Source organism: Ascaphus truei, chromosome 3 (assembly GCF_040206685.1).
Source record: "Ascaphus truei isolate aAscTru1 chromosome 3, aAscTru1.hap1, whole genome shotgun sequence".
Lineage (NCBI taxonomy): Eukaryota > Metazoa > Chordata > Amphibia > Anura > Ascaphidae > Ascaphus > Ascaphus truei.
This window is the reverse complement of record NC_134485.1, coordinates 215,910,058-215,933,220: the sequence shown is the minus strand read 5'-3', so window position 1 is coordinate 215,933,220 and position 23,163 is coordinate 215,910,058. Positions and strand designations below refer to the sequence as shown.

The 23,163-nt window shown below is 40.3% G+C and overlaps 1 protein-coding gene across 5 annotated transcripts in view; it reads right to left on the bottom strand.

The window, feature by feature from the left end:
* The window catches only part of CBLB (Cbl proto-oncogene B), a 132,246-nt gene that overhangs the window by 87,569 nt on the left and 21,514 nt on the right, over window positions 1-23,163 (bottom strand). For 4 of the 5 annotated variants that reach the window (XR_012799856.1, XM_075590093.1, XM_075590092.1 and 1 more), the window contains exon 2: window positions 16,246-16,496. The exons of the other annotated variant lie outside the window; for it this stretch is intronic. Coding sequence is in view for 3 of the 4 variants with exons in the window: in XM_075590093.1 (XP_075446208.1) it covers window positions 16,246-16,496 (251 nt within the window). In the remaining variant the exon portion in view is untranslated. The remainder of the gene's footprint in view (window positions 1-16,245; window positions 16,497-23,163) is intronic. 5 annotated transcript variants of the gene reach the window in all.

Below are 23,163 nucleotides of genomic sequence, written 5' to 3'. Positions count from 1 at the left end.
AAGACTAAACAGGCGACTTACAAATTAAATGGGGATAAATTAAGGGAATCCTTGATGGAGAAGGCATGATTGTAGACAGCAGGATTAGGCCGCGCGTATAGTGCCCGCGACGGCGACGCGACTGATGATGTCACCCGTCGCCACACGCACAATTTGAATTTCGCTTTGCAGATACCTGGCCATTGATTGGTTCAAATGCTGTCACGTGGCAACAGCCTCTGAAAAATCAATATTGACCGGCTACCAAATTTTGTCGCGACGTCACGTCGCGCTTACTATAAGCGCTTGCGACGGCGACAATGCGTTTGTTTTGGAGCGACGTCGCAAGCCGTTTTCCAGAGACTCTCCTAGCTTAACAAGTATGTTATTATTATCAATTGTAGTGGAGGTGAAAAACAGGAATTTTATAGAGATAAAATTACAAAAGAACAAAGATCTCTGTATACTGCACTCTCCAATACACAAAATTTGTATTTATTAAGTCTTTCATATGTAACCGTTATTAGAAATGTGTTAAAATATAAATGGAATTCTTAATAAAACACAAAAACATATAGGTGATAATATTTACAATGAATAGCGCAAATAAAATGTGATTAAACCAAGGAAAAGTAATAAAATTGCAATATCTCTGTTTATAGATGTTAATGTATTGTGCCTCTAGCTGTTTGATCTGTTTAAACTCAGGCAGCTATCCTCAAATAGCCTAATATCTAGTTGAATTCATAGATGAAAGCAGTAATGATGTTATTTTGCCATCATCTATTAGTCAACTTGCATAGTATGTATATATTTCCAGCAATATATGTTGGACAATATTCAAATATTAGCTTAGTCTACAGTATTTTAGCATTTATAGTCCACTTTATATATTGCTGTATTACATTTGACTCTACAACTTTAGCAAGTGTAACACGTGTTCCCCCCACCCGAAGGGAGATTCACTGTTACCTGGTGTTGGTGCTACCTGTTGGGTCACAGGAAGGCCCTGAGCATCAGCCAGTGTTTGGGTATAAGCAGGGCAGGCTTTCGGTGCTGGGTGGTTCTCCCTCTTGGTACAGTGCCTCCATTCCCACAGGGCCTATTATAGATAGCTGCAGTCCCCTGTGGAAAACAATCTTCACTCACCCTGAAGAACTGCAGCCTCAGGCAGGAGTATAATAAACAGCATCTGGGTTTTTATTCAGCAATTACAGCATATATGTCAGACTACATGTTCTTTCTTGGGTCCCTGGACTTCAGCCCAAGGCTCGAGGCCCTAAAAAGGTATATCCCTGAATCCCATACCCCCTGGTGGAATATGGGGTAGCAGTTCCCACTCCCAGAGGGAGGGGAAGGAAGGTGAACCAGAGCCCTGGCACCACACTTCCACATGCCTAAATTTGGGTCTGCAGCCCCTTTTGTACCTAGGTGAGGGCCCTAGGTCTGAGCTTCTGTAAGGGTAGTACCCAGGCCTTAGGCCCTCCTCACCCCCCCTCCCCGTCACTCACAGGAGTTGTTTACTGCTGCAGCAGCAAGGACATAGATTTAACCCCAACACTGTCTGTGCTGGTACCAGGGTTTAGGTGTTAGGTAGAGGATTCGTAGCCCAGGGGTTACATGGCTACACAAGTAGAGGCTTAAATTTGACCCTTTTGTGGTAGGGCTGATATAATATTGCACAGCAAAAACGCTGTCTAAGAGTATAAAATATAACCAGTTTTGCAGCAAATGCTTAAGATTTTATATTGTTGGCCATATTCTGCACCTTGTACTCGCACAATTATATAATTTAAAAATGTATCAGGTGTTATCACTTTCACACATTTATATCACATAGGTTTAACGCCACACACGTGGCAAATCAAAAATGACAGTCTTAAAACATGAAAGAATTTCATATAGCAGTTTTAAGGAAACCTTTTCTACCTACTCTTCCCAAACCCCATGTAATTTCCAAAAATGGGAGTTCCTTTCCAATAGCAGAAGCATAGTCACACTGCATGGCTTTCTAGGCAACCTAAATCACATATTTTGGGTTCAAATGTTGACCACACACAAGTTTAATTTTGAACACCTGATGGCCAGACCAAACTCTCTGCAGACTCAAACTGAACAGGTCAAAGTCAGAACTCCTCATACTTCCTACCAAGCTCAGCCCTACTACCCCTTCACCATTATCCTACGATACATCCAGTATCACAAGTACACCGTCTAGGTGTCACATTTGATTCCTCCTTCATCCTCAAATGTACCTACAACATTATGGGGCGTGGCATGGAAGTCTGCTGAGCTCCATCAGGCAGGGAGATCTGCGGGCCTTGTCTAGGTGCTACTGACTCAATACCCATGATGCGTAAAGAGGCAACATTATGATTGTGTTCCACACAGTGTTGCACAAGAATAGAGGGATCCGTACCTTTTCGAATTACACTTTTATGTTCAATGAACCTTGTTTTTAACATTCTTATGGTCTTACCCACATAAAAGAAGACCACGTGGACACATTATTATGTACACTACAAATTCAGATCTACATGTGATTCTATTTTTGATTTTTATGATCCTCCCGCTGTGGGGGTGACTGAATTGACTACCGGTAGTCAGACTGTTACAGACCGAGCAGCTCATGCATCTAAAGTTACCCGGTCTGCCACCTTCCAGAAAATGAGGAGTTCTGTAGTTACCCTCATTATCTGCATGTATCAGGCTATCCGCCAGATTCCTCCCTCTTTTGAATGCCACCATTGGTGGTACACGGCAACTCTCAGATAATATATCATCATTTTGCAGAATATGCCAGTGTTTAAGAATGGTAGATTTAATAAAACCACCGGCTTGACTGTACGTGGTGGTAAATACAAGCCTGTCCTCCTTATTTTTGGTAGCACTTACCTCTTTATCCAGTGCCCGGTCTAACACTGCAGGAGGATATCCCCTAGCCAGGAATCTACTACGTAGTTCTCCAATAGCTGGTTCAATATTATCCTTCCTGCTCGTGATTTTGCAGACCCGGACTTTCTATGAAAAAAGTAATGCATCAATAAGAGAAGGAGGATGATGGCCATCTGCCCTTAAAATGGCTTTTCTGTCTGTATCGTTTCTAAAAAGATCAGTATGTAACTCCCCATTAGTCTGTGTAATGAGGACATCTAAAAAAGAGAGTTGCTGTGTACTCCATGTATTAGTGAGGCAGACCGGTGAATGGAGACCATTAAGATACTCAAAAAAAGATAGCAGCTGATCTTAACATTGATTAAGAGTGTAATCAGACAGATTAACAATGTGAAATGTCTGTTTTAGCTAGGGGGCCATCATATGTACCTACTACATTGTTTAATGATTTTGATTTGGAGGTTGACCTATTTAAATTCGAACGTGTATTAAACCTTAAATCGTTTTTTTCTAACAGGTCTACAGAATCGGTGCATTCTAATATCCAACCAGGGACAGGTAATCCTCCTATGGAACAACAAGGGACAGTTAATTTGGCCACTGACCAGCAAGGGACAGATAATTTGGCTTCTTATCAAGGTACCAAAATGTGCAAGCTCAAATCCACTTTTGTCCCCCATTTAAAAATCAATCAGTCAGCACATATATACGACTGGTTAAGGCGGACATTGCAAGGTACAAAAAAATCAAACAAACATAGGGCTACATACAATATGTCTGTTCAGGAAAAGGAAGCATTAAAAATTGACTAATAATAATGACATTATTATTAAGCGTGCGGACAAGGGGGGTGCCCTAGTTGTGCAGAATTACTCAGATTATAAGGCTGAAGCCATCAGACAACTGAGTGACATTAACTGGTACATTAAATTGGATAGGGACCCTACCTTCAATTATGCGAGAGAAATTAAGGAAATTATCCAAATGGGGGTTAATAACCGGTGGATAAGAGCCTGAATCTGAGTTTCTAACTATGTTGCATCCTAAATGCCCTATTTTCTATACCTTGCCCAAAATACACAAGAATTTAAACAATCCCCCGGGGCGGCCTATTATAGCTGCTATTAATTTATTAAATCAACCCCTTGCTAAATTTGTAGACACATTTCTACAACCTATAGCACAGACAGCCAAGTCATACATCAAAGACACGTTTGATTTCCTTGACAAATTAAAAAACACACCTGGTGATGGGACTAATCATATTCTGGTTAGTTTAGATGTGTCTAGCCTTTACACAATAATCCCCCATGTTGAAGGTCTTGAGATAATCAAGGCTGCCCTCATTCGCCATTATAGTGATACTGTTCCAATTGAATACATTATACTCATTTTTCAATTCATTCTCTATAAAAATTATTTTAGATTTGAGAGTGATTTCTTCCTACAGATTAAGGGGACAGCAATGGGCAGTAATATGGCCCCTGCTTACGCCAACATATACATGACACATTTCGAAGAGCAGTACATCTACAAATCAGACTTTTTTTGTGCATATTAAAAGCTATTACAGATATATTGATGATCTGTTTTTCATATGGACAGGTACGGAGGATCAGCTGCTATCTTTTTTTGAGTATCTTAATGGTCTCCATTCACCGGTCTGCCTCACTAATACATGGAGTACACAGCAACTCTCTTTTTTAGATGTCCTCATTACACAGACTAATGGGGAGTTACATACTGATCTTTTTAGAAACGATACAGACAGAAAAGCCATTTTAAGGGCAGATGGCCATCATCCTCCTTCTCTTAGTGATGCATTACTTTTTTCATAGAAAGTCCGGGTCTGCAAAATCACGAGCAGGAAGGATAATATAGAACCAGCTATTGGAGAACTACGTACTGTAGTAGATTCCTGGCTAGGGGATATCCTCCTGCAGTGTTAGACCGGGCACTGGATAAAGAGGTAAGTGCTACCAAAAATAAGGAGGACAGGCTTGTATTTACCACCATGTACAGTCAAGCCGGTGGTTTTATTAAATCTACCATTCTTAAACACTGGCATATTCTGCAAAATGATGATTATATTATCTGAGAGTTGCCGTGTACCACCAATGGTGGCATTCAAAAGAGGGAGGAATCTGGCGGATAGCCTGATACATGCAGATAATGAGGATAACTACAGAACACCTCATTTTCTGGAAGGTGGCAGACCGGGTAACTTTAGATGCATGAGCTGCTCGGTCTGTAACAGTCTGACTACCAGTAGTCAATTCAGTCACCCCCACAGCGGGAGGATCATAAAAATCAAAAATAGAATCACATGTAGATCTGAATTTATAGTGTACATAATAATGTGTCCACGTGGTCTTCTTTATGTGGGTAAGACCATAAGAATGTTAAAAACAAGGTTCATTGAACATAAAAGTGTAATTCGAAAAGGTATGGATCCCTCTATTCTTGTGCAACACTGTGTGGAACACAATTATAATGTTGCCTCTTTACGCATCATGGGTATTGAGTCAGTAGCACCTAGACAAGGCACTCCGGATAGGGAGACTTTTTTATTGAGATGTGAAGCATTCTGGATACATGCTTTAAATACCAGCAACGGTATGGGTCTTAATGAGCAACAGAATTTAAAATGCTTCCTTAATAGAAGGTAATTTTTTGTCTTTCTACAGGCATATTTGATCTTGCACCATCCATGGACTCTGCACTTACCTGTTGGGAAGATTATACTTTTTGTGTGTTTTTTCCCTTCTTTCTTCCCCTCCCTTCCCCTCAGCCCCTCCCCCTTCCCCCTTCCCCCCCTGGTTGTGTGTACCAATTTCTGACCTAGGTATACAAACTAATATATTCTAAATACTGATGTACTGCATATTCTTATGTGGCATTTCACTGTAACTTTGCAGGATTATACTGATGTCATCAGCAGTATACAGTCACATGTTTTTAATATATATTGCTGTATTAGTTTTGTGCACATATGCTTTATTAATATTTTGGTGTGTGGTTTATTTACACTTTCAGGGTGATTCGTAGGAGTGTCTCACTCCTCCCTGCTCTGACACTGATCCCATGGCGACGGATACATCTTTGTCCAGCCCTGTGAGTACAGTCTTGATTGGTGCACGCCCCCCCCTCGTCCCCCCCCCCTGACGGCCGGGTCACGCTGACGTCATCATTGGGGAGTGTTCAGTCTGGGGAGAGGTGTGGCTGTGGCTGCAGTCCTCCAAGACAGCTCCATGCTGTATTGCCAGGGATTTAGACCTGGATGGCTGACGTCACTAGGGGGCACCATACGGTCGCTCTGACGTCATCAGGTGGGCGTCAACATCCTGGTTATGTGGCAGAGCGGGGAGGGGTGAGTATCAGGGGGGTGGTATATATTTTGACTGTTTTCTTGTGTTTGGTAGCCTTCACCTTGAGAGAGGCAGTATTTGACTGCCGAAACGTTGGACTTTATGGCATATTAAACCTCCTTTTGAGTAAGACCGTGTACCTGCTTCTTCTTCTTCTTCTTCTTTGTACTGGAACATTTGGGACTACAGGAGCTCCCCAGGACCAGCGCACCGGCAGCTAAGTATCCCACCTCCATTACCATTGATATTGAGTGCGTGTCTCATCCTCTGTCCATGCTCATCAGCCCCAGCCCCATGCCTTAAGATGGCAGCCGCTTGCACAAGTGAGTAAGGGAGCTCAGGGGAGATGTGGCAGGCAATGGACAGGACACCCGTCTAAATTAGGTACTGGGACCACAGGGGAGCACTACACGAGCCAAACAAAATAACTACATAGTTATACACTAAGTGCATCAACGAATTCTGCCCAAAAGCTAAATAAAACATAATAGACACGCAAGGCAGCAGTAGAACTGTAAAAAATGCCCACTACAAAAAAAAAAAAAAAAAAAGGCTGCAGGTGTGGAAACAACACTTCAGATGTTCCGGCCGACGGAGGTAGCGGAAGCACGCGGTGGGTTCGCGAGCGCCGTCTGCCACTTCGCAAGTCTCACCGAGGCAATGGAAAGAAAGGGAACCCGAAATGACTGAAGGCCAGGTAGAATATACCACAAAAGCAGACTTGATGAATTTAGCGACAAAAGAATATATACAAAAGCTGCTGACAGACCTGACGTTAATGCTTAAACCCGAACGGTCCAAGATAAAAAATTTTAAAAAAAGGGAAGACATTACTACTTTAGGAGATAGGGTGGACGAGCTGGAAAAAGAAGCCGGAACAGTCTCAATAGTTCAGGAGTATGTAACTCAAAGTACAGGAGGCAAAATATGCTCCTGCATATAGGATAATATAGATAATAGAGGGAGACGTTCTAACATAAAAATTAGGGGCATACCCGAAACAGTAGAACCCCAAGAGCTGGTCCCACATCTACAAAAGCTATTCTCCCATGTGACTGATGAATCACAGGAAAGGACCTGGAATATGGACAGGGCACACAGATCGCTTAGACCCAGTCCATCAGATCCCCTGAGAGACACGGTCATTAAAAACGCAAGACTTTACTGACAAGGAGGTGTTTATGCAAAAGCTCAGAGGCAAACAATATAGAGTTTGAGGGGGCCAAGATCCAGCTGTATAACCTTCTCTCCACGTTAACCCTGTAGCACCGTAGAGAAATGAAGGAAATTACTGTGCACCTTCAAAAAGTCAACGTGAGATACAAATGGGGATTTCCTACCAAAATGATTGTTATACAACAAGGGAAAGTTTCCGTCCTCAGGCACGGAGAAAACCCCACTAACTTTTGAAAGAATTAATATTCCAGGACCCAAAGCAAGTAAAGATTTGCAGAACTCCGCGACACCAGGAACCACCTGATTCCACCTAGAGCGGAGAAGACAACTATGGGTTGACGTGGGTAGTAAGAACAACAGAAATCCAACGATAACAGCGGTCGGCAGAACAGGGACAGGAAGAGCCCGCAGGACGAAACAGAGACCACTGAGTGAAGAAGAGTAATTATTATAATAGAACAGATTTTTGACTATGTAATTTTATGTCCGACTGCCAGACTAGAGGTCCAAACTACGCAACGCAGTGGACATATGCCGATGACTATAACTCAAACTAAATGCCTTTGCAAGGAGGAAAAGACAACATAATAGTATCGGACAGTTCAAAGGTTTTATAACAGATGTATTATGGATAATAAATTAAGGGTTCAATGTTCCCTTAACATTAAGTTTGAGGGATAAGGTAAGAAATTATGTATATGTACTAGAAAAGGATAAGGAAAATTAAGTACCATAACCGGAATGGAGAGTAGATAGACTGATTTTGCTGCTTCCCCCCTTCCCTCCCTTGTGGAAGAGGGATGGCTGGACCGGCCAGGCCTGCGCACTCGCCTCCACTCATATCTCCACACCAGTACCACCCATTTTGAGAGAATAGGTTAGGTTGTGAGGTCTCGAGAAATGGGGGATCAAAAGGCTGATCCCAATTTTTGGTTAATTGGGAACTTGTATGTGTATTTATGATTTTTTCTTTATCTATAAACAAGTCAACTGAAAGGTGAGTGGACATGGAGATTGAACGAGTCTTTACTGAAAAACCGTAATGTAGTATTAGTGACTGAGAATGCTCTTAAATATTTTCTGCGAAATAATTACAGGCATACCCCGGTTTAAGGACACTCACTTTAAGTACACTCGCGAGTAAGTACATATCGCTCAGTAGGCAAATGGCAGCTCATGCATGCGCCTGTCAGCACGTCCTGAACAGCAATACCAGCTCCCTACCTGTACCGAAGCTGTGCGTAAGCGGGGAGACTATAGAGCCTGTTACACATGTTATTTACATCTGTTATGCACGTATATGACGATTGCAGTACAGTACATGCATCCATAAGTGGGGAAAGGTAGTGCTTCACTTTAAGTACATTTTCGCTTTACATACATGCTCCGGTCCCATTGCGTACGTTAATGCGGGGTATGCCTGTATGTAGGAAATATATCGCCGGCAATACTGTGAGAAGCTTATAAAAGTGTCATAAGGGGAGTGTTCATTCAGAAAGCCTCCTTCAGGAAAAAACAAAGCGAAATTATAAAATTAAGCAAATTAATCCAAGACCTTCAAACAAAACATAAGAGGGCAGCAGATAAGGAGATATTGGCGGAACTAACAACAGCTAGAGGAAAATTACATTTGTTAGCAACTCAAAAAATAGAAAAGTCATTGACTTGGCTTAAACACAAATATTATGCGAAAGGTAATAAGATGGATAGACTGTAAATCAGTTAAAGCAGAAGCAATATAATAATCAACAAAATTCAGAAGCAGGATGGTGTAGTGTCACAGGATACAAAAATTATTTAAAAAAAAAAAAAAAGAGTTTAGACTATTCTATGAGAAATTATATAATATAGAAGCAGGAAGATATAAAATTATTTATGAAGAATATGCAAACCTAAACAATTACACTTGAGACGAGAGATATACTTGATGGGTTATAATGTGGGAAGAGATAAAAAGTGGTGAAAGATCTACTTAATGGGAAAAGTCCATGCCCCGACAGACTACCACATCCTTACTATAAACACATTTGCCAACTCTCATAGTATATATTCAGGGCATGTTTAACACTTTACGAAACTGAGGAAATCTATCCCAATATATGTCAGAAGCCCATATAACAGCTATCCCTAACCAGATAAGGATAAACTAAATTGTGCAAGCTATCACTCAATATCACTTATAAATACCAACATTTTAGTGAACAGACAATGAATATTTGCCGGATCTGGTGAAGGGTGATCAAACCGGAATTATTCCAAAAAAGGAAACCAAGGATAACACTAGATGAATTATAAAAACTCTGACATGGTTTAAATTGTGTTGTATTGTATATGTTAAATGTTATTAAAAAAAATGTAGATTATAAAAATAAAAAAAATTACAAAAAAAATAAGTACCTACAACCGGTCGATTGTCCAGGTGGGTTCAGCTGTATACGGGCTGATTTTTTTAGTGCCCAATCCGCTTTCGGATTTCCATGTGTCGATCGGATTTTGGCAAAACCAGTTCGGAAAAGCCACAAATTGGATTCTGAGTTTCTCCCATCTTTAGCTACAACCCTTGCCACTTCAAATTCTAAAGCCTTGGAGTCTAGCACTGAAGATTCTTTGCTGTCCGTGTACAGGATGCCACCATAAAGTTTTTAATGCTATAGAAGCCATCTTTTTTTAGCGAGTTAAGCAATACAAGTTGATTTCCCTCTTGGTTACAAAGCACTATTATCGAGTTCCGTCACTGAGAAACCTAGAGCTCAACCTAGATCTAAGCCTCTGATGATGTCAAATGAATAAACAGAAGTGAGCCATGTCATCCATATTAAATAAAGTGATGTGACCTTATCCAAAATATCTTGGCAAAGAAGAGTGGGTAGCCGTGTTGGTCCTTTCTTCCATGTAGTAAAATATCAAATGAGGGGGAGGAATTAGATGGTACGATACCTTTTATTGCACCTGTAGCATAGACCCCAGCCGCTACTTCTATTCCTGGGCCCTACCAGTGTAAATCCTGTTAGGTGCAGGCAGTGGATGGGTTTATTCCTTCAGAAAAGCCTTGTGTGCTTTTGCAGTCTTCGATACATTTGATATATCCAAGGGCGGGCCTAGCAACAGCCAGAAAGTGTCAGCTTGAGGGGTGGATCCTGGCTGGGTCACATGCTGAATGTGATGGCCTGTCAGTATCCAGACCTGCACAGTTATAGGGCAGGGTTACAATCACAACCCAAAAGGTATAAATACTGGCACTTTCCCAAAAGTGGGTGTGTCTTTTTCCTCTCTCTGGAGTGAACAACTTCCAAGGTCTCACAAGGAGACTCAGGAGGAGCACAATGCAGGAGGAAACGTGGATGGGCCTCAAGCCTTGAAGTGACCTTCACAGGGGAAGAAAGAGATGTACCTGTAAGATCTTGAACACGGCAATAAATACCATGGAACCAGATACCAGTGTGATTCACTGTCTTGGGCTAAAGAAAAGGTGTCAGTCTGGGCCATCCTTCTATCCAGAGGACCCATGCTGACTGGAGGCGCTGCAACCAATGAACAAAGGTACCCCGTGAACCTGTCGTGATGATTCCCCACACCACCGCGGAAGTGCTCAGCCTTCCTGTTACCTCACATGTACACACCACAGTACAAAAGGAGTGGCAGTCCTAATCTCACTTGGGGTGGGGGTGAAGGGGCTACACGGCAAAAAGTAGTTTGTTACAAGTTTTTGAACCTCTCAACGGAAGAGAGCGGATGACTGAAAGAGAGAACAGGAGGATTCCAAAGTCAGAGAGTAGCTGAGAGGAGAGACCAAGAAAAGGATCGAAGCTGTGAATAGTTAGGTGCTCTATAGAGCCTGTTGTAGTTTTCCATTGAGCAGGGAAGTGTCCCTTATAGTGAGGCCCTAGAATAGGAGCTAAAGGAGGACATGTTCTTACAAGAAAATTGCCCTGTAAATACACCCAGAACAGATCTGATGCCAGTCCCCTCTGAGGCTATTGCCCAGGTCATTGCACTGTGCATTAGGCAGGATGTTACAGTGATGGAGTACACTACAAGTAAGAAGAACCACCCCATGTTGCCCCAGCATCATAGGATTGTGTACAGAGAGAAAGGGGAGCCCAAGCTGGGACCCTGGAAAGAGAAAGCCACCAAGAGCAAACTTTATCAAGGTCTTAACTGTAACCGTATTCAAATCCCAAAATTAATGCCTCAGTACTGAGAGGGATTGGGGGGGGTGGCTAGTGAGGTTGAGGGGGGGGGGGTGGCTAGTAAGGTTGTGGGGGGCTGAGAAATGGAGAAAGGAGGAGAGATGAGAGAGTGGAGGGAAGAGTATGGACTGACAATATGTAGTGCACAGCATAACACTTTAAAGCTGCAGACCAAGCAATATCCTACATGTGTGGGTTTTTTCACAATCACTTCTGTATTATGATAAAATACTTGTAGCTTTTTTTTCTTTTCTTAAATAACTCTGAATGACATTTTAATGTATTATAATGTAACTAGCCTTTTTTGTTTCTATGGCAACCATTTACAAAGTCACATCCCTTTCCTCTTCTGAAACAGGCTCTGGCATACCCCTTTTTTAAGCCCTGCCCTCTCTTTAGCAGTGCATCAATTATATCTAGTGACTGCCTGGTCACATGATCTCCCCCACAGAACTTTGCATCTTTGGTCCTCTTCTGCTACACTGACATCTATTTAATGAACCCCTTAGCCAAATCTTTGCCAATAACTTATTGTGTGAATTGTATTGATGCACATAATAAAGGGGAAAAAAATAAATAAAAAACAAATAACTGCAGCTTTGACTGCTGCTTTAATACCACACGAGTTCGCAAAAACATCTCCCCATCCCCCCCCCCCCCCCCCCCCCCACTGTGGATTGTCCACTTTTTTGAATATTCAAATATGATAATCCTATGACATGGTCACTTTTATATAGCAATGTTCTCCATTTAAACATTGTGTGCTTCCTGTACCTGTTCTGGGGCTTTCATTTATGTGCTGTGGTTCTCTTTTTTTGTTCCATGTCAACCATGCCACTAAACATAGATCAATCCCAGGTTTTCATCTTGCTAGGTTTATAAACTTAAAAAAAAAAAAGAACTGAACACAAGGATAATATTCCTTTCCAAATGTCTTTGCTAGACGTTGTAAATAAAGATTATGAAACATATGTAATGGTTAAAAACTTGCTGCTACAATAAAATATTGTATTTATATTAGTTAAAAATACAACCTATTCTTTATAACAATGGCATGTTTAAAGTAAACTAAACAGTTGACTTGTACGAAGTATATGCCTTTACAATTTAAAAAAATTAAAAAATCAGTAGCGTGCCTAGTGGGAAAGGATAACAAGTACTTTTAGGAGTTAAAAACAAAAACATCGAAAACGGTCTTGTTTTAGAATCCCAACGCTAATCCTTTCACAGATGTGGAGTCCTGCAAAGCCTTGCTCCATAGTAGGAACCTCCAGAGGCGAAAGCGCCATCAAAAGTCAGACAATTGCAGAACATATGGAGAAAGCTTCATTTGCTCGCAATGAAAATGGCAATTGAGACTTTAAACACATGCTTCAGGACCGTGAACAAATAGTTATTACCTAATGAAGAGTAGACTCCACAAATAAACAAGACATGCTTTGGAAAACGCAATGTTCATACACAAAGCAATTTATAAAATTAGGTGGCATTCTTTTAGACCCAAGTAGTCAATAAAAGTTTTTTTCCACTATTGCAACAGGATTCCTCCCCCATCTTAGAGGCTTTGTGATGCACATATCTGTAAGCAATTAGAGTGGTTCCCTCATGGGGCATAAATAAAGAGTTTGATTAGAAGAAAGAAGAAAAGGAAACATATGAACAGGATGTTGCAAAGTGCACGTGTGCTTGGAAGCACTTTCAAATCATTTCCAGAATAAGAGACAGTTTGTGGAAGTTATTGTAATACCCAAGTAAAGTGTAGTCACATAAAAATTAATAATGTCAATACAAAAGGAGATAAAGTGCACTTTGTTCTGTAATTCCATCTTTCAGTTTACCATTAACCGCTACGGACCTAAACCCAATTAAATCTAATAAATAATGTGATCTTTCAGTAACAAATGGTGGAATCTTATCTCACTACAATAGCCTCAGAATGAATATACACACACATCATTTATCATGATGTACACACACACCTTGGGAGGGTGTGAAATACCTAGACATACTTATCTAGACTAACATCTGTAAAGAAACACACACACACACACACACTGTCCTAAGATATCTTCACATCCCAGGTCTATCATAGCATCTAGAACTTTGCACTACATCAAACATGTCAGACTGACAATAAAATGAAAGGAACATGTTCTTAGTTGTAGTGCATGGCTCAGTAACAAGGTTTGTTATTTGCACTACTACATTTACATTTTTAATATGACTTTTGTCCATATTTACCAATCACAAAACTAATGCATAAATAGAAATCCTTCAAAATATTATTCAGCACTCCAACTTATTTTCTCATTAAGTCGAGTCGAGTGCCCTTGACTAAGCCTGAACGTCATAAGTTCCTGTATGTCCTCTGGAGCGGGGTGTGCAAACGTATTCCTCTTTGCCGCCCTTCCTTACCTGGTCTCAGGAGTCATTTGACGCCACGTTGCCATGGCGACGCGTCAACCGAAGTCATCGCAGATAAGGCAAGCAAACTTACATAGGCCTTGCTCACAATCCCCAGCATTTAATTTAAATGCTTTGGGGGAAGAGTGCGGGGCCTCTAAGCGCTGCGCCCCCCTCATAAAATCTTGCGTCCCCCAGTTTGCGCACCCCTGCTCTAGAGGCCCTTGAGGTAGGGTTGTCAACCATTCGACGGACTCTTCAGTCTAGCCCGCAGTCCAGGTACTGAGATGATGGGAGAACTGCTTGGGGGGGATGGGGGAAAGGGAGAGAGGGGCCTTGTGGTGGTGTGGGTGAGCTCGAAGTGGCAGAGGTCAGGTGCCTGACCTGCAAAAGCTTAAAAGCATTTTCTGTAAGTAACCTACCCATGTAACTGGCTAGAAAAATTCAACGTCTTTTAAAAGTAAAAAAAACTTACTTATCTCCTTGTGTAAAATGAAGTATGCTTCTATTTTACCTCGGGGTGCGTTTCATTACAATACCATTTGAAAATGACTGCTCTTTAATTCTTTAAAATGAATTATGCTGCCATCATTAGCCAAACTAAACACTGAGGAGGGTGGGGGAGGGGGTGCGGGGAGGGAGGATGTCTGCAGAGAGATTGTTCATCCAGTCTCAACACGCAAGAGGTTAGGTAAAGATCACTAAGCATTTGATTACTATGGACACTTAAATATTTTTTTTCTTTTAATATTTGTACCTCTGACCTGTAAAACAAAACTTACAAATTAAATTGCCTAAAAAATGTAATATAATGAACATGCAACTACCATTAGTTCTTACTGCAGGAAGACACACAATTCCTGAATTTAAATCGCACGTCAGGGAAACAAAAACTGGTTGAAGAGAGCAAGGAGTACAGAAAAAAAATTATAGCACACTGTAGTCCCATTACTATTGGATTCACTGACGGTGGCCACAAACAAGATTAAACCATTTTAAAATCAGGAGGGGAAGACGTGTGCATGCATTTAAAAAATAAAAAGTCTACAATTCATTAAAATTGCCCTGCATGAATTTCCACGCAGATGGTAAAATGTAATTACCACATCATGCAAAACATGCAATGCTGTACAGCAACATTAAACGTGTTGGAAATGTAAGGGAGCAATCCACCCTTTAGAGCTAAACCGCGCTATTTCCAGCTCAAGATCTCCCTGGTTCTAGAGGTACTAGTGAAGTTACCGATATTGCGGCCAAGTTTTTAAAAAGGGATTTAAATGGCTGTCCAAAAGGAATAAGAAAAGTGTTTAACAGTGATAACTGATAATCAGTATCTAAATAATTAACATGTGAACAACTTAAAAGAATCTTGGTGCTTAAGCACATAAAAAATGTCCAACGTCCAATAGGAAGTCACAACCGCATGACGACCGGCTTCCCATCAGACCAAGATTTGGCAGCCATTTTACTTCTATTTTTTGATGCCTTTTTGACATACCTGATAGGTTATAGGGAAATGCTCATTTTCTTGGGGGCGATGGGGCCGTCTTTATCAAAATTGAAGTGGCGCTCCATCCCCTACAGTTTTCCTGTATCTGGGAACCAGTCGCAAGTGTATATATATGGTAACGGATTATTGCAGGCCTCCCAAACTGATCCACACAGCAAATTCTTTTTTTTTTTTAATTAATCGAAACCGCTTCTTTGCATGGATCCCATGAAGAATAGAACAATGTGTACTCGCCCTGTACTTCTGTTACACCGAAGAAATTTCAGAAAGGGTTCAATGGTGCATGGCGTCTCCGTGGCAGGATTCCCCAAACCGTCACAGTATCAATGATAAGCAAACGAGAGGTGGCCGCACTTTTAGTGTTCAAAGGGACCATCAGACTCTTAATAGTATTCAAGATAGACATAGTGGCACGCCATTTCAGGGTACAATCAACAGAAGGAAGGGTTAAATTTCAGACATTAAAATGTTGTGCCACTATTTGTCTCTATTAAATACTATTTAAATGGTCTGAGGATTCTTTGAATACTATGAGTTCACCACCTTTCATTGCTTGCTGCCCATTAATAAAAGCCCTAAACACAGAGGGGGAAGAGGGGGTGAAATGACTATACATAAAATTATTCCCATGCAAAAATGGTTCATTCCAGGAAGTAGGTATTGATAATGATGTTAATAATAATAATAATAATAATAAATGTCGGAGAATGAAGACAACCCTTACCTTTCCTGCGATTGCTCTTCGTACATTCGCTCTTTCCCTTCTTTGAAGAGTCTTATAGCCCGCTTTGATTTCTTCATGAGGCTGTCAATGTAGATTTTAAAATACTCATTCTCGCTCAGCTGCACAAGTTTCTGGTTGTCATCGTATTTGCCGAGTATATGGCGCAAATGTTGATATGTGTCGGGTAAAATATCAAGTATGTAAGGTGGGCTGTTTTTCAACTGGAGCTTCGGGTTTTGGCACAATCTTACCTGGAACAAGAAACGGCATTCAAATTGAACGAATATTTGGGGTTTTTAAGCTTCAGAAAGGTTTACTTGTAAAGAACAAATGGAAAATATTACACAGACATTGCAAAAGAATGTTTTGAATGCCCCTGCAGCTTTGAAAGAGCAAGGTTAACATATTGGAGTTTAACCCCAACGTACAGAATCTGCTTATGTTTTAAAAGTACAAAAATAGAAACTATTTATGCTCCCCCTTGAGCACTACAAGAATAAATCAAGAACGTCTCTTTTTTTGGAGTAGGATTGTTAAAAAAAAAAGTTTCAAAATTGGCCAGTAGCACATTGTTTAACCCTTTGAGGGTCCCAAGACGTAGTCACTAAATCATGGAGACTGACTCTCGTGGCCCCATAACGTAGTAAGGGTCTGTTATTTCCTAGTTCGATCATGTTCTGCATTCCCATGGAGTGCAGGAGGCGATCTGCCCTGTAGGGGGAACAGAAAAAGACCCTTCCTCTTTCGTTTCCCAAAAAATGGCCGCTGCAGTCACATGACTGCACTGTGCCGGAGGGGCTGTGTCACTCAGGCACCACATCCACGCCAGCACACAAAAGGTTTGTTTTCTATGAACTATACCAGCCAGTTACATTATTTATTTTAGCCTAATTGGTAGGAGTGCAGGAATCGTTCTTTTTGTTTTTCTATGTTAGGCCTATTTTTTTTCAGCAGCAACCTTCTATAGAAAGGAGCGCGGTATTATGTACAGTTTATCACATCCACTCCAGCTCTCAAAAAGGGTTACGTTTTCTATGAACTATGCCAGCCAGTTACTTTGGATAATTTTACATAAATTACAAAAACAAAAATGGGGGAATAAAAAATGTAAAATAAAAATGTACAGGTAGAAAGCTTTTCCGTTGGCAAATTTCCACACAACACAACTTCAGAAAAGCAGAATAAGTTTACACTTTAACTAGAATACTCCATGTCCAAAATGAATACCCACCCAGGAGTGAATAAGTATTTTATATTTTTAGGAGGTCAACGTTTTGTTAGGTGCACATAGACACACAACTGGTATATGAATCAAGGATATGAGACCTAGGCCACTTTTTAGATGCACTTAAGACCAAACAGAAATTATTTAAAACAAATAGATCACAGGCAACTACACACATCATGATAATACTGGCATGATGACCTTTTTGTGACGTCTAGGAAGAAAATACTTTTCTTTAAATTGTTATGAAAAATTATGAATGTATAATTATGAGATTTAGGTGCTAAACTCTGCCTCGTTATGAAATCAAAGCATGTATTCAATAATCTGCTACATTTTAAACACATCAAAAGATTCAAAACACTGCTATTTTATTCTTTAAAAAATAAATAAAAAAACACCTACACTCCAAGAAATATTTACTACACGCCAGCCGCACAAATTAGCAATACAGTGGAAGTATGCATTTCATTTCCAACATTTAAACAAAAATAATTAGATTTAAGAACAGGAACACAAAACAGCTGAAGCAAATCAGCAATCTGACAAAACATACGTTACTTGCTTTGTGCTGGTGGCATCTATGTATGTCATTATGCAAGCATTTACTTTGCAAGCATTAAGGCATTTATCTTGGCACTAAAACAATTACTGTACATACAAATTCAAGATTTTTCTTGTTCTAGCTATTGTGGAGAATTGTTAAAACGAGGCCTGATGAAATAAGTTGAGCTTCTTTAGACAACAAGATCTGTCTTATACAGGTTTTCAGAAGAAAACAAACGCTTAGTTTGGACTGTCTCCTATAATCCATTTATTTGGTGACCGTTTATCAGAATTTGAAATGGAGACTGTAATTGATTATCCGGGATGGCATTTTGAAAGAAACTTCTAAATAGTTTCAAGATCTGTCTTTAACACGACACCTTTGGTCATTGTGGCCTCTCTGAAGGAAAGATTGCTTGTTTGACTTCATAGTTCTTACAATATATTCTTCATTCTATGTATACCAAAAATTGCACTGGTTGCAAAAGATTGTGGCCTGTCAGTTTACATCCATGAACCGTCTCACGGCAGTAAATGAAGAAACTGAACCTATAGCGTTATGATCTTCAACATCATAACAGTACAGACCCACCCTAATTTAAATGACAGTTGCAATAAAATAAAGCCACTTCAACATGTCATCACTTTGAATGCCTAGTTTACAGTAGGTTTAATAGGTCTACAAATGTAGACCAGACACTGAACAGAACACACCAAACATGCTGCTTATTTCATGGGCTGACTTGTAAAGCTGTTGGGAAAAAAAAAAAAATCTATATTTTTAAATATTATAATAGATTGAAATTTTTTTAAATGGTAGACAAATTACAAAATCAAATGACAGGCGTTATAGATCTTCAAAAATAAGTACATTTGTGGTGCACACCCCAGGCTAGGGATGCGTAAACTTTTCAGTCTGCGCCCCCCTGTCTGCTTTCTCTCCCCCCCCTTCACCAGCATCTTCTGATGTCACGTTGCCATCGCGATGTCATGCAATGTCATTTAAATGCTCTGGGGAATAGCACTGAGCCTCTATAGGCACCGCACCCCCAGAAAATTCCGTCCCTTTAAACCCCCCCCCCCCCAAGTTTGCGCACCTCTGCCCATGGCTATTAAAACATATTTAATACATCACTAAAATAAATCCCAATAGTTAACAAATAAATCAGTGACAATGTGAGGATATACAAATGTAATATAAACCACAGGAGAGTGAGATTGGGAATTGCAAGGTTTGTAGAGAAACAATGAATGGGTTCTTTTGTCTTAGGGACAGATGTATAACCATGGGGTTAATACACGGTCTATTGTATGTCTTTATTTATATTGCGCCATTAATGTACATAGCGCTTCACAGTAGTAATACATGTGGTAATCAAATAAATAACAGAGCATGGGAATAAGTGCTTAGACATGAAAGTAACATTAAGGGAGAGGAGGTCTATAGTAGTGCTAGTATATATTGATGTGTCAATTCATGAAGACAACAATTATACCCCTTTGAACACTACATAGAGTAAATCTGTAGCAAAATCTTATGACTAGAAACAAACACACACACAAAAAAAGTTACAAGCAGACTTCTAGCAGGATTATTAAAATAAAGTTTACGGTTTTTAAATACATCATTTCATAATCAGGCTTTACTCCGGGATCCCATTTCAAGGAAATACAGATGTAAAGAATACCCCATTGTGAATTTTCTATGAACTGTTTTGTAACTCTGTTCTGATCACGGTTGAATTCTTCACTTGGTTAGGAATCGCCTGTGATACCCACTAACTAAAGCGATGTGTTGGAATGTATATTGAATGGTATCTGTTGCTGTGCTGTTAGCAGTTAGGTTTTAGAGCGTGAAACGAATAAAAAGTTCTTCAAACTGGACATTATTAAACAAACTGTAAACATGAGAGATGTGAGGCAGTGCAAGACTGCTGGCACACAGACATGTTCCTAAATTGGAGTGTCACACAAAAGTAGCAAACTACAGCTCAACCACGTTATAGCGCAATCCGCTACAACGCGGTCTGAGTGTGGCTTCCTTTCCCCGCATGAGTATTTACCGGCATCTAGATCTCTCTCCTCTCCCTGCTTCATAGGGCTCTGTCCAGATGTGCGGCACTTACGTAGACTTGGAGCGCAGAGGAGAACTCCAAGTCTATGAATGAAGCAGGGAGAGATGACCGCTCCAGAGAGGAGAGAGCTGCAGATGCCAGTAAGTCCTCGCGCGGCTAAATTTTATAACTCAATCCAGGTTATAACGTGGTCTCATTCTGTGGACCCCGAGGACCGCGTTATAACGGGGTTCAGCTGTATATGGACAGATGAAGACAGATTATGGAGTTCATGTGGTACAAATAAAGTTTTCGTCACCAGAAGACAATGCTGTTACATACGGCACGGCACACCTGTGAGCATGTGACCTGCATACAGGACATGGGTTAACACAGCTCGCAAGCTGGCCCACTTTTCACCTTCAAAAAAGGTCCCTAAAATGAATAATATCTCCCCTCAACCCATTCCCTTATACCATCTGTCACAAAAAACAGCACACAATGAAGCATGTGACTTAGATATTCAACCAGGGTTAATACACACTGCTACTCTAGCCAACTCCCCTTTTCTCCCCTTTCAATCCATTAATATTAACCCCTTACTCAATTGCAATCATATCTATACGCTGCCACCAACCAAGAAATTCTGCAAAATATGTAATTAATATATATCTGGGCGACAAAGGTACAGAAATAGCTCGCTCTAACTGTAAGGGTGCTACCTAAGGATAATAGCTTCCTAGGAAGCGCAATATAATTAAGAGAAAGGGAGAGAAAAGAAGAAGAATATCCATTTCATGGGTGCACTCCTTATGAATCCCATGGTGGGGTGTGTTGTGGATATTCTAAATTGGCACTAAAATAGTGTGTAAACATTCCAATGCATCTCAAGAAGACTGCTACAACAGGATTCCCTTGATGAAATAAAACTGTTTATGTAGTAGCCTCATAGGTAGTCCTAGGGTGTATGTGTAGGCACAGATACTTGAATGTATAGGGTATCTGTATGATAGGTTAAAAAATACTTTAATACATCATGAAATAAATATACTCAAACTTTTCAATTCAATTAAAATTGCAAATGATGGTAACTAGTGTGTGCGGCTTGCAAAGATACTACTGATTTTGTATAGATAAAGCCACGTTACCTAGCTTTAGAGCGATAGGCTGTAGCTATTCATTGTTAGATGTGACCATTAGGTATCCCAGAAAGCTATGCATTGGTGTTCGACACACACACACACACACACACACACACACACACACACACACACACACACACACACACACACACACACACACACACGCGTATCAAGGTCTCAGGTCCCTGTTTATTATAGAAAAATAACTATGCACTTAACAGAAAAATACGTTGCAGCAAAATGATGTTTGGAAATGTAAACTCTCTCCAGAGCCCCAAAGCATTCCTTAAAGAATGTTTTAATATTTACGAAAATACAGATGATCTTTTTCTGTAATTACAAGAACATACAATTACAGTAAATTTAGAACTGTTTCGTAAAATAGGATAAAACATACAACAGAAATCCCTATATCATATGTTACCATATGTCAGGGTTTTCCCCCAGAGAGGTCACTGGCATAGAAATATGAAAATTCACGTGTTTAGCCTTAACCTCTGATTTCATAACTCCACAGCAAGCCCTATATACCATTCTTTTCTCATCAAGAAGCACATAAGCTCACAGTCTTAAAAATCAGCTGTTAGGTTAATGGTGTTACGACAGAAAAAAAAAAACCCCACCCCTTAAAAAAAAAAAAAAAAAATTTGTTTAAATCTTTGCCTCAAAATATAAACGCACCCATAACTTCCTTCCTCCAACACACGAGTCATATCAATAAATTCATGCAATTATGATGGTCGAGACCAATTCAGACCGTCTTGCTTCTAAATTATGAGTGACAAATGGATATCGGTCCTTTATCAGGTCCTCTTACCCATGTAGTGTATGGTTTGATTAGTCTTTTTGCCATGACTACAACCAAGTCGTAACCTGTATCACCTCTCTGGGGTGTACAAGTAATAATTTAAGAATATTGTTTTCTTTGAGGCTGACAGTAGTATCTGGCTATCATTTATAGCCTTCTAACGACATACTTCACTTTTAGTGGACCATCGACTATTTCCAAAACGACTTATTTATATGTAAAAAAAAAAGTAAAAAAAAAAAAAAAAAAAAAAAACTCTATGAAACCAATGCTCCACTACACAGAATGAGTATGGGGGGCCCCACCTTCCGTAGGTAGCAACCGACCTTATATCGCTCTAACATTTTAGGGATGGGTTGTGGAAAACTGACACTACCAATGATATTAACTACCGATGCCTGCGGAAAATGTGCACAAGGCAAACAAGGCACAATATTACTCTGACAATCACCAGAATACATCAAACCCAGATAACGTCTGGAAGGTTATCAACAATATATTCCAACCATCAACAACCAAGTAATATCACTAGAGGACAATATTACTCTGGCAAATACCACTGACATTGCAAATGCATTCAATTAATACTTTGTGGGGTGTGCGACTAACTTACTAGCTTAATGTAACCTGAATTACATACATGAACCTCATTCTGGGAGAACCCCTATAGCCCCACCCTCTCCCAAAACTGTCCACAATTTTTCAATCTGTCCCAGTATCTGAAGAGATTACACAAGTGCTCTTTAAATTAAAAATGAAGCAGTCAATGTGGACCTGACTTATTGCAATCTAAGTTCCTACGACTTGGTGCCCCTAGCCATTGCAAACCCCTTGCTTCCAAATCAACTCTATTCTGTCGGCAGGCCATATCCCTAAGACCTGAAAACTGCCAGAGTTGTCCCAATCTTCAAAAGTTGGGACAAAAACACTGTCTCAAACTACAGGCCAATCTCTCTTCTCACAATACAATCCAAAGTCATGGAAAAGTGTGTTCACTCCCAATTAAGCGATTGCTATACCAAAACAAATTTCCCTAGCCAATACCAATCTGGCTTTCGCCCCAAAACACTCCATGGTAACTATCCTGCAATGAGATCCAGTGTGGAATGGAACAGGGACAACTTACTGGTGCAATATTCCTAG